General features: G+C 37.2%; 1 protein-coding gene across 1 annotated transcript; it reads left to right on the plus strand.

The window, feature by feature from the left end:
• Positions 1–3,612: 3,612 nt before the first annotated feature.
• Positions 3,613–4,476, plus strand: LOC118553734 (trace amine-associated receptor 2). The gene has a single exon (XM_036120858.2). The coding sequence runs from the start codon at positions 3,613–3,615 to the stop codon at positions 4,474–4,476; it is 864 nt and encodes a 287-aa protein (XP_035976751.1).
• The last annotated feature ends 11,149 nt before the right edge of the window (positions 4,477–15,625 follow it).

The raw sequence follows: 15,625 nt of genomic DNA on the forward strand, positions 1-15,625 counted from the left end.
TTGGGTAAGGGCAGAATAATTCCAGAAAGGTAGAAAGAATACTTAGCCAGAAGAAGGACTTTGTAAAGTCTGTTAAAAGTTTAAAAAAGTGGTTGCTAAAATGAAGGAATATTTACTATGGCAGCACTTACCAAATTTAATAAGGTAAAGAGAAATGAGATTGCATTAGAAAAATCAGAAAATTCCTATTATGATGGTCATGGTCCTGCAATTTAATCACTTTCCCAGGGAATGTAGAAAAAGCTTTTATTTTTAACAATTTAGTAGAATACAGTTTAGATACAGTATTTATTTGTTATTCATGAATGGGCAAGCGATTCATTATGTTCTGGATCTTTAATTTTTGTGCTTCTTATAGCAATAATGGGGAAAAGACCAGTCTTTAATTCTTTTGCCATCCATGTATCTCTATGTGCTTATATTAATAGTTAAAAAGATTTTTTTAGTGACACTTGAAGAATATAGCCTTGAAAGTATTGTTTTATGCATCTAGCATTCACAGACAATCACTGAAAGATGTGAAAGATTTGGCCATCGAAAGGTTTAAACTGATGGTGGATGTCACATTACACCATAGAGGACAATGATGCTTAGAGAGAAGTTACTTAAACATCTTCTTTGATGAAGTCACCAAATAGTCATCTACTGTGCCCCTTCCTGCTCTGTGGCGGGGGGACGAGGAAGACATATTCTAATGTATGCATCATGCTATGTGTTTCAAAGAACTTTATAATGGTTCTTAGAGTTGATTGGCTAATTAGGTTCCTGAATGCTACAGGGAAGGGAGGTCAGCTCTGTGCCCTATGATTTGAAGCTTAGAAGGATTGAGCATGACTTTCCAAAAATGGACAGTAGGATGATAATAATATGAAAGTCACTAAGCCAGGATCACAAAGAAGTTTGCAATTAAACCCCATATAAGCTAAAGGGTCAACTGTACTGTATTTTCTAATTTGTAAAGACATATGGTCTCCTATGTTCATTGCAACATTATTTACAATAGCTAAGATGTGAAAGCAACCTAAATGTGCATCGATAGATGAATGGATAAAGAAGATGTGGTGTATATATCTACATTGAAATATTATTCATCCATAAAAAAGAATGAATCTTGCCATTTGCAACAACATGGATAGACCTTGAGGGTATTATGCTAACTGAAATAAGTCAGACAGAGCAAGACAAGTACCGTATGATTTCATTTATACTTGGAACGTAAAAAACAAAACAAATGAACATATGAACAAAACAGAAATAGACTCATAGATACAGAGAACAAACTATGGTTACCAGAAGGCAGAAGGGTGGGGATGGACAAGATAGGTGAATAGAATTAAGAAGTACCATCTTCCAGTTAAAAAATAAGTAAGACATGGGGAGGTAATAATGTACAGCATAGGAAATATAGTCAACAATATTGTAACAACTTTGCATGGTGACAGATCATAACTAGACTTATTGTAGTGACCATTTTGTAATGTGTATAAATATCAAATCACTATGTTGTACACTCAAAATGAATACAATCTTGTATGTCAATTATTCAATAAAAAAGAATCAGTTGGAGAAAGCTTTTAATTTCAAATCTGCACTCATTCTCCTGCAGCTATCTTAAATGCTTTATTTATTTTTTTCTTTTTTAAATCACTACTTAAATTTGAGAACAAAATGGGGAAGCTCCTTGATTATATGCTGGCTAAGACCACTGACTTAACAATGGGGGCAACAATGAAACTAGCTCCCTCCTCCCACTCTGTCTTCTCCTCAACCCTTTAGTTTCTCTGTGTTGTTTCAGAGACCCTTAGAATGAAGGTCTCTGAACAACCTCATGCTTTTTCTTCACCTTTCCTTCTGCTTGGAATCGGCTTTCTCTCTTCTGTTTTTTGGTTTTGTTTTTTTAAGATTTTATTTATTCATTTGAGAGGGAGAGAGACAGAGAGAGCACAGGCAGGCGGAGAAGTAGAGGGAGAGGGAGAAGCAGACTCCCCGCTGAGCCAGGAGTCCGACGTGGGGCTCTATCCCAGGACCTGGAGATCATGACCTGAGCCGAAAGCAGACATTTAACCCACTGAGCCACCCAGGTGCCCCCTCTCTTCTGTTTTAAATTCCATTCATCTATTGAGAACCAGATGGAAAGTCTCGCCCTCACCAGATCATTCTTGTCTACCCCAGCCTGAAATTCTCTTGTCCATTTTTTATCTTAGCATGTTTTGCCTAAACCCCTCTCAGGTCAGTTAATCTCCATAGTTGCTTTTTATCTGTGGTGCAGAATCATTTATGTTTTAAGTGTTGATGTGTTTTGCCTCATCACATGTTTTGTAGAATCTCTGCAGCCAGGGACTAGTGAACTAGTGCTTTCTTGTTCTTTCATTGTGTCTTGTGTGTTGTGGGGACTCACTAAACAGTTTTGCTCAGTGTGTGATGGTACTCACAGGGGCTGAGAATCTACTGGTTTATGTTAGTAAGTAGTCATGTCTGATTTTTGTGAAGTCCTTGATGGCCAAAGACTCTACAGTATTAATAGTTATGCTTTGTATTAGATAGTGCTTTTCCCCTCAATATACTTTAAGAAAGGTAAGTTATATAATTATTGAACATGTTTCCTTTCAAATATACATGCAGATTTTTATATGCAGAATGAAGATACTGGGCCAACACAAGAAGGGAGTGGAGATGGCTTGTTGTCCTAAAGCTCACTTACCATCTGTTCCTAGCTCTCTATGTGACCCGCACACTGAAACATCAGGCTTTCATTTTTTCCTGCTTTGCATTGCCTGAGGCTCTGAGGGGAAGCACCATGGAGGGGAGCTTGCTCTTCACAAAGAAGTGAAGGTGGTCCAACTTTGGCCTCTGCCCATGTCTGATTGAGCTGCTCTGGCTGGTGAGATGCTTGTCAAGGCTCCATGACTGGCTAAAGATGTTCTACTAGATCATTAGACATCCTTAAATGACTCTTTCCCTTGCAAACAACCTTGGTGAGAACAAAATCAAAACACCATGAAAATAACACAACACATGAATGGAACAATTTTCAAATGATAATAACCTGGTCCCACAAGGCAGTAGACCTGAATCAAATAAAATCTGATTATTTGTTCCAGACTTATTTGAGGAAAAAGTGAATGTATTGTTTAATACATATCTAGTCTTTCTATGAACATAAGGAATATCAATTATAATGAATTAGATAATGAACTTGTTGCTTCTTCTCTTCCCCTTCACCTCTCCTCCCAGTTTTCTCTTTCTCTTCCTCCTCTCTTCCTTTTTTTTAAAATTTCTGGCCCTGGCATAAAGTAAGAGCTTACAAAATGTTGGTGGTATAATTTGTACCTAGGAAAGTATAAAGTAAATAATGATCATTTAAGCTCAGGTTAAAATTCTATGAAGTTGCAAATAAAGGTTAGGATAAATAAATGAGAAAGATTATAACTAATATTTCAGCATAAATTAAATATCTTCCTTGAGTCTTCTATATTTTTCTTGAGTTTGTCTGTGAAAACTTTGACAACATTTCATGTGTTCTCGCTTCTTCTGAAGGAAATACTGGATTGCTCTGGATATGGAAATGGATCTTGCCCAGAAAATCAAAGGCCACTGGGTGTCCAAGCAGCTATGTATTCATTTATGGCAGGAGCCATATTCATCACGGTGCTTGGCAATCTTGCCATGATCATTTCCATTTCCTACTTCAAGCAGCTTCACACACCAACCAACTTCCTCATCCTCTCCATGGCAGTCACTGATTTCCTCCTGGGGCTTACCATCATGCCCTACAGTATGGTCAGATCAGTGGAGACTTGCTGGTATTTCGGGCTTACATTTTGCAAGATTCATTATAGTTTTGACCTGATGCTTAGCATAACGTCCATTTTCCATCTTTGCTCAGTGGCCATTGATAGATTTTATGCTATCTGTTACCCTTTACATCATTCCACGAAAACAACGATTCCCCTCATTAAGTGGTTGCTACTTCTCTGCTGGTTGGTCCCCGGAGCATTTGCTTTCGGGGTGGTCTTCTCCGAGGCCTACGCCAATGGGATAGAAGGTTATGATATCTTGGTGGCTTGTTCCAGTTCCTGTCCAGTGATGTTCAACAAGCTATGGGGGACCACCTTGTTTATGGCAGGTTTCTTCACTCCAGGGTCTGTGATGGTGGGGATTTATGGCAAGATTTTTGCAGTATTGAGAAAACATCCTTGTGCAATCAATAACTTGCCAGAAAATCAAAATAACCAAATGAGGAAAGACAAAAAAGCAGCCAAAACTTTAGGAATAGTGATGGGTGTTTTCTTATTATGTTGGCTTCCCTGTTTCTTCACAATTTTATTGGATCCCTTTTTGGACTTCTCTACTCCTGTGGTTTTGTTTGATGCTTTGACATGGTTTGGTTATTTTAACTCCACATGTAATCCCTTAATATATGGTTTCTTCTATCCCTGGTTTTCGCAGAGCGCTGAAGTACATTTTACTAGGTAAAATTTTCAGCTCACATTTCCATAATACTAATTTGTTTACTCAAAAAGAAACTGAATAGACTTCTTCTGTATGAGTGAATTGAGGCAAAAGGACTGGAACTTAGAAGAATAAAGTCACTTAAAGCGTGTGTGTGTGTGTGTGTGTGTGTGTGCGCACACACACACACACGCACGCTTTTGGCTACCATGGGAAGCTTTTCATTTCTAAGACTTGAGAAAAAAAAAAAAAAAGGAATCTTCTCTTTGAACCCCAAATCCCTCTTTTTCAGAATACTTGATATACCCACTACTTCTAGGTAAGAAAAACAAAGAAGAAGAAAGAAAGATAAAGAGAAGATGAGGAAAAGTCTGGAATGGTGTGAAGAGGACACACAGGACTTTTACCCCATTTGGAAGGGATCAGGGCACAAGCTGAGCTTGAGGGCTGCTGCCCCCTCTTACCACCACTAGCACTTTTTTGTGATATTTCCATTCACTTTCTGTTCCTCAGCAGCTCACCAGATGTATTTTGAAACATCAACAACTAATAATTATAGATAAATAAATACGGCAATAATTTCAAAAATGTATATTCTGTCAGGAACCCGTCATTGGTTAGCGGACAGTTAAACCTTTACTAGATTTTACTGTGGTGTAACGTTTCTTAAAGGAAAGAAGGGCAACTGCACATCAGAGGCCACGGATTTCACTCGCGTTTTCACTGATGTATCATCTTAATCATAGTCGCTGGCAAGTTTCTGTTCATTTGCAGGATAATTCTACTCAGTGCTCCCTTCCTTCCTGAGGCTCATCCACATTTTGTATTGCTCATTGGTGTTCTGATTTTTTTTTTTTTAGGAGAGAGAGAGTGCACACACAAGCGGGGGTAGGGCAGAGGGAGAGGGAGAGAGAGAATCCGAGGCGAACTCCATGCTCAGTGTGGAGCCTCACTGGTGGCTGGATTTCACGACCCTGAGATCATGACGTGAGCTGAAACCAAGAGTCAGCCACTCAATGGACTGAGCCACCCAGGCGTCCCTGTGTTCTGATTTTTAATAAATGTAAATATATACCAAAAAGTTGTGGGTTTTTTTTTTTTTTTTTGCTTAATATTTATACATACATGTTTGAATCAGAGTGGTGGGAGGAGGAAGCTAAGAAGAAAACTAACATTTATGGCAGGGGTAGGGGCGGTTCTAGGTCCTGGAAACTATATGTTATTCAGTGTCCTTTTAACTGTAAGCTGAGACCCATAAATGACTAGTGAAATGCAGTTGGTGGTCTGCAACCAGTGGTGTGTTGCTAAGTATTTAACACCTGGCTCTAAAAAAAAAAAAAAGAAAGAAAGAAAGAAAGAGCCTTGATTTGTAGAATTTGACAATTTCCTTGAGATACATATCTATCTCTATCTCTATATCTATATCTAGATATATTTATTTATTTCATGGAATAACGTAACATTTTAATTTTAGTTCTGTGTGTGTGTGTGTGTATAAGTGAACTGCGTTCCACTAAAATTTTTTTTGGTTTATTTATTTATTTACATTATATCAATGAACAAATTAACAATTTTTTCTCTTTGTGGAAAAGTTTACATAACTGTCTGTAAATTCGCCTTGATCTTAGTTAATTGCACAAATCACAATTAAATAGTGACCATTCAGAGGTCAGCTGAAATATTAGTTTTGCCTACCTGTCCAAAGATGGCCCTGTCACATGTGGTCTAGACCTTTCATCCTTGCCAGCCTGCTGATAGGTTGGTCCCCCCCATAGCCTTAGAGTAGAGGAGAAATGGTGGAGATGCTTTGAGATGGTGAAAGAGATTGCAAGTACAAAATAAATGGAAACAATTTTCCAAGAAGAGAGTAATTAAAGCCAGGTGCAGTTATGAGAGTTAATATGGTGTGTTGGATGCTATTCAGTCTGTTTCGTAATTCTTTTTAATGAAATACTGATGTTTATGCTGTTTTGGTATTTGAACATACCCACATGCACACAGATGTTCTTATCCTAATTTTATTTTATTTTTGTCTTTATTTTAAAAGAACAATTGTTAAAAAAAATGAGTAAAATAGATTTTAGTTTTACTGTAAGGTAGAATACTTTTGAGTTAATATTTATTGAATTTTCTCCCAATTCCCTAACATATGACTTTGGAAAATTAAATATCTTGGTGTAAGTTTGTCTGTTGACATTTGTTGGAGAGGTTTAGACATTCCTTTCTTTTTTCTTTCTTTCTTTCTTTTTTTTTCAGAAGGATAATGTTTGTGATGGTGGTTACGTTTATGCTGGTGTTTACAGAGGCAATAAAAATTTGGCAGCCCTGTGTGCACCATAAAGTTTCTTATGGTGCTTCTTTTCCTTTTCTATTAGATCCTATTCATATTTAAAAACATCAAATAGCCCCTCTGTAAAGTTCTGCTCAGTTAGTCCCTTTTCACTGAAACATAATTTTTTTTGTAGGTCTTCATGGCACTTTTTGGTTTCAGAATGTAGTCATCCTGACTTGTCTGCTGGTGAAGAAAGTGATCCAGTCTCCTATGCAGGGTCTGCCTTTCATCATTTCTCAGAGTAAGTAAAGTAGTCTCCCCTCTGCACCCAGGATTTTGTAGGAAGTTGCAAATGAGAAAACCGAATCCAGAGATATTAAATGATTTGCCTTAGATTATACAGCTAATTATAAAGGTAGGACTAGAACCCGGCTCTCTAGACTTCTTATCCAGTGTTCTTTGTTCACTGAACTGATTTTTCAAGATTTGTGACACTTTAATTGGCTATTCTTACTAAGGATTTTAGTCAAACTGGTATAAATCACTAAAGCAAAAATAAATACTTCCCTCTTACCCCAATATCTTATTACATTCAGGAGTCAAAGTGTAAACAGCAATCTTTTCTGGGTCAGACAATTGTCCCTCCTTTGGATATCAGCCAATGTTTAATTCAGCCTACACATATCTGTATATTTTTAATATACAGAAGGATACCTTATCTTTGGTACCTTATCTACCCAGAATGAAGCCCAAATGCCCTTGAAATTGATATAAAATTGTCGTTCCTTTGGAAAAAAAAGAAACTGAAAACTACTTGGGACATTAAAAATACACAGAATATTTCAATATCCTTCAGGAAAGAGAGTTAGAAGAGCAATCCCACTGGGGCTCTGCACTTAGCTCCTCTCTTGGAGCTCCTGGATCTGAGTTCTCCACTTCAGGTCTCTCGAGAGCCCAGGCAAACTTATATGAATCAGATATCTCAATCCTCAACACTATACTTTCTAGAACTTCCTCACCTCATATCTGCAAAGCCAGCAGAAGAGACTCATGGTTCACAACTAACTTTTCAGGAGAAGGAAGGTACTGGGTCAATACAAAGAATTGGAAATGTACTATCCTTTTAAAAAGAAAAAATTGCTAATTTATTCTCTTTTTCAAAATAATTGAACAGAGATAATTAAATTTTATAGAAAACCAGAAATTGTTGCAGTAGAGGAGGTAGGGGCTCTTTCCTAACTGGAAAATGATTATTACGATATTTCAGTGAAAGAAACTTCTTAAATTTTCCATCAAATTTTGTTATAAATTTCTATGTGGTGGCATATAAAAAAGGTTTTTGTAAAATTCAAAAACTATGCCAAACATGATTTAATAAATGTAAGGTACTTACGTGTCTCAATAATGCTAAAATGTATTCTCCTCTTCAATATTAAAAAATTAATAAACAATTCCTGTTATATACTACTTAATTCACTACCTATTTCGTTTTTGGTATTTTTCTCTTGCCAGCAACATTGACTTAAGGTATTCAGTTGCTCTTTGCTGCTCAAAATTACTCACTCATTTCAGATACAGAGAGTGTCCAAACTAAAAATGTAGTTTCTCTATTGTCTAGAATTGTCCTTCTAGAATTCATTGGGCATACAAATAATAATAGGTATTTTGCTAAGATATACACTTTGGGATGGCTTAAGATTTTTCATTTCCCAAAATACTCCCAGGAGATGAAGATGTGGCTGGCCCATGGACCATACTTTGATTAGCAAGCCTAAAAGGGAAAAACGATAAGCAGATGAAGCCATAAATTTTCTTGCTGTCCAAATAGATCAGAAGTGAATTGTTACCATAATTAGGGAAAGTAAGAGGTGGTGGGAGGGTCACTGGACAGGAGCTGAAAGACCGAGGTTATGATGTTGGTTCCAGGCTTTAGTGGCAATGGTTACTTCAAGGCCTTAGGTATAGTGGGAGGGTGACTTTCAAGTGATTTAGAAACTTTAAGACACAAAATTTTAATTGTGGGCTGGGTTTCATTTAGAATACTGTTTGTTTTGGGAGGAGGTTTATTAGGTACTTTCTGTACAGCATTTATTGTATTCCTAATATTTTAATCTTTCCTAAACCAGATGTCTTTTAATACCATGAGAGGAGATGCTTATTAACCAGGTTGCGTGATGTGTTGGGATTAATGTCCTTGCATTTAACTCAATAAGCTGTTACTACATACCTTCCACGTATACAGCTCTGTATAAACTATTGCAAGAGTTGGAAGATTAATGGGGATAGATAGAGAAATGTTTTAAGACATTTACAGTTAAGGGGAGGCTGGGTGGCCCAGCAGGGTAAGCACCTCCCTTCAGCTCAGGTCATGATCCCAGGGTCCTGGGATTGAGCTTCACTTTGGGCTCCCTGCTCAGGGGAGAGCCTACCTTCCCCTCTCCCTCTGCCCCTCCCCTGCCTTGTGCTCTCTTGCTATCTCTTTCTCTCAAATAAATAAATAAAATCTTAAAAAAAAAAAAAAAAGAAATTTACAGTTAAGATCAGACTGTTTTAAAAAAGAATTGTGCCAGAAGAAGGAAACAAGGTAATTGAAATCAAAGTCAGCTGTAAGATGAGGAAATGGAATCACCTATCTCTACAGTCTTTGGCCACCCTATAGTCTATAATTTCATGAGATTAACTCCAACGGGGAGAGTCAGAAAAGGTTCCCGGAAGGAAACGATAGTTTTGCTGAGCCTTGAAGTGCTCAGAGATGAAAGGACAGGCAATCAGGTGCAGGAAAGAGGGGCTGGCCAAGCCACGGGTTGGGCGTTTACAGGGCAACGTGGAGACAACTGTAGGCAGAAGTAGCTGCGTTATTGCAGACTGAAGGCAGGAAAGGCAACAGACAGATGCTGAAAACATAAATTTACAGCCTGCAAAAGCATGCTCTGCTGCTCTAGCCAACATGTGTTTTCTCGGACTCTTTCCCTTGTATCCAACGAAAAACATATCTGTGATCTTGATAAAAGATTTATTTAGCTCAATTCCTCTTGGGCCCTCTACTTCGAACACGTTCTCTGGTGCATAGTTTTATTTTATTTATTTATTTATTTTATTATTATGTTATGTTAATCACCATACTGGTGCATAGTTTTAGTAAAGATTCTTCCGTTCTGCTGGTGTTCAAAATGCCATCATTTATAGCTAGTTATAAGAAAGATGTTTTGCTTTGCTTTTCATTTTCACTCTTCTTTCTGCCACCGCTCTCTGAAATGGAATTTGCTCTACCTGTTCCCCGTGTGTATTTACTGTCACTTAAAATGTGTTTCTTGATCCTAGCTCCTTTTGAGAAGACAACATTTTCAAGAGGTCACCTCTGCCCGTGGCTAGCTGCTATGTGGTTTTATAAGGCTGACTTATGAACTGTAAGCCATTTGGAATAAATCTGTCATTTACATGCCAGATACTACTTTTACTTTTTGATGTCATGATGTGTAAACTACTATAGATAGTTACAAAGTAGACTTACAGAAAGAACTCTTTTTCTTCTGTTTGTTTTAGTTTTCAGTGTTACATCAGTGTAACAGCAGTGTTACATTTGAATACGGTCTACTTATCATCCCTGAAACATCTTCCAGAGTCTTTGTGATTGTAGTCTTTAGATATTCATTATAGTCCATATTAGATATTAGAGAATTAACCAGAAAAGATCCAATATTAATATCATGAATTTTCATAAATTTCAAACCTTTGCTTATTTTTTCTATTATACTTCGTACACTATTTACACCTTGTACTGTCACCCTGCTGTCTTTTTTTTTTGACAATTTTATTTATTTATTTGACAGAGAGACACAGCGAGAGAGGGAACACAAGCAGGGGGAGTAGGAGAGGGAGAAGCAGGCTTCCCACGGAGCAGGGAGCCTGATGCGGGGCTCGATCCCAGGACTCTGGGATCATGACCCCGAGCCAAAGGCAGACACTTAACGACTGAGCCACCCAGGTGCCCCTGTCACCCTGCTGTCTTGATTTAACAAATTCAATCGAAAATTCACACAACTCTGCTCCTTGGGTGGAATTTGCTTTTAGGCTAAGAATGATTTGGGAGCATTAAAAACAGAATTCATATTTGAGACTTTGCAGCTTGAGATCAATTTCTTAGAAGATTATATTAAAATTGACATTTTCTGACCTGTGGTAAGAGGAATGAAACAGTCATTTTTGGTGTTAGTTTTAGGTCTTTAAATTCATGTGGGTTTTGATAAGAGACTCTGTCTTACTGGTACACCATGAGCAGACATTCAGAGTGTATGGTTTGAGAGGCTAGTTTGAAATTTTTTGTGGTTCTCTTAAGCAGTTGGATAATAAGCTGAAATACCTTAGACTTCAGCCTTAAATTCCAGGGCAATCAGAATTTAAAGGAAAAAAAAGAAAGAAAACACATTATTTATGAACATTATCCAAATTTGTGTTCAAATAAAAAAACTTTAAAATTTTCTTCTTGTTACATTTAATTTGAGTCCATGTATTTAAAGAACTACAATACTAATTACTCATATCTCCTTTTGTTGATCCTTCATACTTGATATTTTTCTCAACAATTAAAAATGAGAAAAATCTTAGGGTGCCTGGGTGGCTCAGTCAGTTAGGTGTCCAAGTCTTGATCTCACCTCAGGTCTTGGATCTTAGGGTCATGAGTTCGAGCCCCGCATTGGGCTCTATGCTGGGCATGGAGCCTACTTAAAAACAATGATAAAAGTCTTAATTTGGATTAATTTATATATCTCTACATACATATATAGGGTGGCAATGACAATTTTACGTTCTTTACCAAATAGGTTCCAGAACGGGGAAATGTGTTTTCTAGCAATGGTGATACTTATACTAGTTGATACCTTACAGAGAGCATGTACAAATATTTGCCTCCTTCTGTTAGAACCATGGGTTGTAAATTTCTCATTTTCTACTACATCTTATATGATATTTGTACTTTAAGGCTACAAAAATTAGAAATTAGATTCTGAACCTAAAATTTGCTGTTGGGCCACCTTTCCCTCCTACTAAAATCAGTATGTTCACTGAAGATTCTCTTCAACAAGCTTTAGCTCCATGATATAATCTTGCACTGAAAATCTGGCTTCTTGTACATGTATGTGATTGGAGATATGCCAACTTTTTATCAGTCAGTCCTTGAAACTGAGACTTAAGGGAGGAAAAAGAAAAAAGATCCCAATAGTAAATTCTTCAAACTTACTAATATTTGAACATTTTGAACTTACAAAAATGACAATTTCATAGAGGCGTGTGGTTCAACATGGTAGATTACATGGAAGATTCAAAATAAGGCAAACTTGGAGGAGATGCCATAATTCTTAGGAGGAAAAGCAAAGAGGAAAGTAAAAATAATGCTAATAGTCTTAAATATCTTCAGAGACAGCTTCCCCATTTTATAGAGAAAACTGAGGCTCAGGGACACTGAGAAACCTGTCCAAAGTAATATGGTTAATAAGTGGTTGAGCCAATCATCAAACCATGTTGGCCTGATTTCAAAGCCATACTGGAGGATGTAAGACAGCTAAGAGGCTGGAAATTGCATCATATAATACATCTTTGTAAACATTCCATTTGAGGTCTTCTCCAGTTCTGAAAGTATGTGAAGTTTCCCTTATATAAATAGTAATGTGCATGGTGGAAAATCTGATCTCACGTCAAGCACCTCCTAGAATCCTCTCAATCCTTAAAAAAATGGAGCAGTTACTTACATGCAACACTCATATGATGTTGTTTCAATGTCATGGCTGTCATCGTTAAGGTCATGTGGGCAACTGAGGTGTGACAGGGAGTTTCTCGGGCAATAACATAATTTAAGTGTATAGGTCTTCATGGACTTGCGTACTGTACAAGTTTAATTGTGAGTCTGTGCTTTCTGTACAGTATTAAATTTATGAGACTATGTGAGTTTCAGCTGGAAGAAAATCCCCAACTCCGCTAACCCCATCTTAATGTATTCATGAAACACCAACGAGTCTGATACCATCACGGCCACCACCTCCCAGGTGCATCTAGCTGAAACACTCAGGAGGTTTTGTTTTTGTTTTTGTTTTCCCACTGACACCTTTGTATTTATCTGAACTTAATATCTTTAATCCTCTTCTCAGTAGCCTAAGGGATCAGTAAAATATGTCCACAGCAATCTCTTTTCTGCTTGTCTAAATGTTGTCTAAATAACAAGGGATTATTTTATAGCACTATCAGAAGCAATTTAATACTGGAAGATAAACTCATGAACTGTGCTCCTGGATCTAGTCCATTTGTTTATAGCAAAATTTCAAGCATATTGAAGCAACTGCTTTTATTGGAACAATGCAGATATTTTTTTAAACAACCATAATTTACCATTTATTTATGTTTTTATTCATTCAAAAATATGTACCTAGTGTCTGCCATAAGCACCTACCAAGGTGCTGAGAATTCAGGGGTGAGTAAGACATACAGGTTCTTTGCCTGATGGTAGTATATTAAAAAGTTGTGCCTGATAAGATGTAGCTGTTACTTAGAGTTTATTTTAGGAGGTTAAGTCAAGAAAAGACAAGATGTGAGCTGGTGTATATTTTAACACAGATATTACATTTAACAATTGTTTATCGAGTGTTATCACTTATATGCTAACATGGGGCCCAGGTTAGAGCTCACAGCCTTTTCTTGGTGAAAACTGAAGAAGAAAAAGAGGCAAAGAGGAGTGGAAGAGTATCTACAGTGGAGAGAATCACATCTGTGATCTTGGTCAGATGTACCCCGAGACTGAAAGTACTATTCAATGAATTCCTACATTGAGCCACATCCTTTATTCCATGTCTTTCTTTCATCTTATTTCTCTGTTTTTCCACTTTCCATTTGTTTATAGGAAGATGATTTAAAACTAATGACCTTTCAGCTACCAGTCATTCACAGACTTTCAAAGCTGGAAGACCCTCTCGGGCCCATCTAGTCTAGCACACCTCCCTTTATTGGAAGCTCACAGCCAGTTAGAGGCAGAGCTCAGACTAGAAGAAGAACCCCCAATTCAAGTCTCTTTTGCTCCCTCTTCTTTGGAAGTAAGTGATGGAACCCCCTAAAATAGAGCAAACAGGAGAGCCGCATGGAACACTCAGCTCAAAGGGGGTCCTCTTAAGACTTTCTGAAGAGAAACCTTCCTGAGGCTTGGGAAAAGAAGCTTCTCCATCTAACATCACACAGGTTCTTCTGTCATTAAAAGGTTCTTTTTCTTTTCCCTGTCAGTCAGGAAAGATTGACAGAATCAGAAGGAATGAAAAGAGCTTCTGACACTTTGAGACCAGGAAGGGACTTTTTGTGCTCTTTCTTAGGGTTCTAAAGGCAAAACTAAGTTGAGTCTGCCAAAATAGATGAACTTGCCTGAATCTATGCTATGGTTGAATCTCTATGGCTGGGAGAATCTGATGTACGTCTACAGTGTCTCTTATGTCTGACTCAGTCAAGATTGGCCTTGTTTTTCTGTAGCCCATTGAGTAGATTTGATGGTTTGTGAGAGGTACAGTGTCAAGCATCTGCAGAACCAGCCAGTGAGCAGATTTTTCATGATAGTGGATATCACAAAGTAAATAGCAAAGCAGGTGCAGTAACTTACTAAGAGTTCGGATTTATGCCAACTTGTCCATTCTCTCTTATTCAGCCCCTTTGACCAATTAGAATCACATGAGATTTGACTGGCCCAAGTCTATGAACATGAAATTTGTGAACCTTATGAGTCTCTCGGGGATGATATTTATGACATGGCTCCAGTAGTTAGAATTCCAGATGAGTGATAAAACTAAAGAAATATAGGGAAGGGGAACAAAGAGGAGAGGGCAGTAGAGAAGGACAGAGGGGAGGGGAGGAAGGCAGTAGAGAGTAGAGAAACTAAGCATTGACCCAGGTGCATGGTTTGACCCATAGGTACATGGTTTTCCTTATATTTCAACAGCCACATGCTATTTATAATTCTTATATCTGCAGACTCTTTAAAAAGAAGATTTGAAATTATTGAAAGAATGCATAAAGAAAAACATTGTGATTTCACTTAGCTTTTGTGTACTAAGTATTTTTATGATGAGAGATGTTAACTTGTAGTTCAAAAGAGTTTCTAGAAACGTCATTGCTCAAGGTAAAAGTTGACCATAAATTCTTTTTTTAAAACAGCTTTATTGAGATACAAGCTGGACAGTTTGATTAGTTTGGACATATACAAACACCTGGGATACCATCACCATAATCAAGGTAATGGACATAGCCAACACCTTTTGCCCCCCTGCCTTTTTTTTTTTTTTTTTAGTTTTAGTTGTTTGTGTGTGAGTGTTAAGAACACTTACATGAGATTTACCCTCTTAACATATTTTGAAGTACACAACACCATATTATTAACCAGAGGCACTCTGTTGCACAGCAGATCTCTAGAATTTATTCATCTAGCATAACTGAAAGTTTATATCCATTGAACAATAACCCCCTACCTTCCCCATTACTGGTAACCGTACTGTATTCTCTGCTTCATGAGTTTGACTTTTATAGATGTCTATATAAATAGAATAAACTCTTGAGAAGCTTCCAATACATTAAAAAGAACAGAGCACTCAATAGATAAATCCACGTTGAATAAAAAATGGATGGTTGGAATAGAATAAAATATAACAGGAAAGAATAAGCAGTTGGAACTTTTCCTTTCCTAATGCAGCAAATAACTCAGAAAGCAACCACAATTGATAGTTTTAAATATTTAAATAAATAAAAATGGAAATGAATTAATAACAGATGACTTTGAACCTTATTGCACTATTAGGAGCTGAAATTACTGGAATCATTTTAAGAAGAGAAGAAACACTGAATCATCTTCCTAGAAAAAGGAATTTGGAGTGATAAAGCACC

This window comes from Halichoerus grypus, chromosome 9 (assembly GCF_964656455.1).
Source record: "Halichoerus grypus chromosome 9, mHalGry1.hap1.1, whole genome shotgun sequence".
Lineage (NCBI taxonomy): Eukaryota > Metazoa > Chordata > Mammalia > Carnivora > Phocidae > Halichoerus > Halichoerus grypus.

What these genes read in the sequence shown, in the direction of transcription:
- LOC118553734 (XM_036120858.2), top strand. Translation starts at nt 3,613, where the DNA reads ATGTATTCATTTATGGCAGGAGCCATATTCATCACGGTGCTTGGCAAT.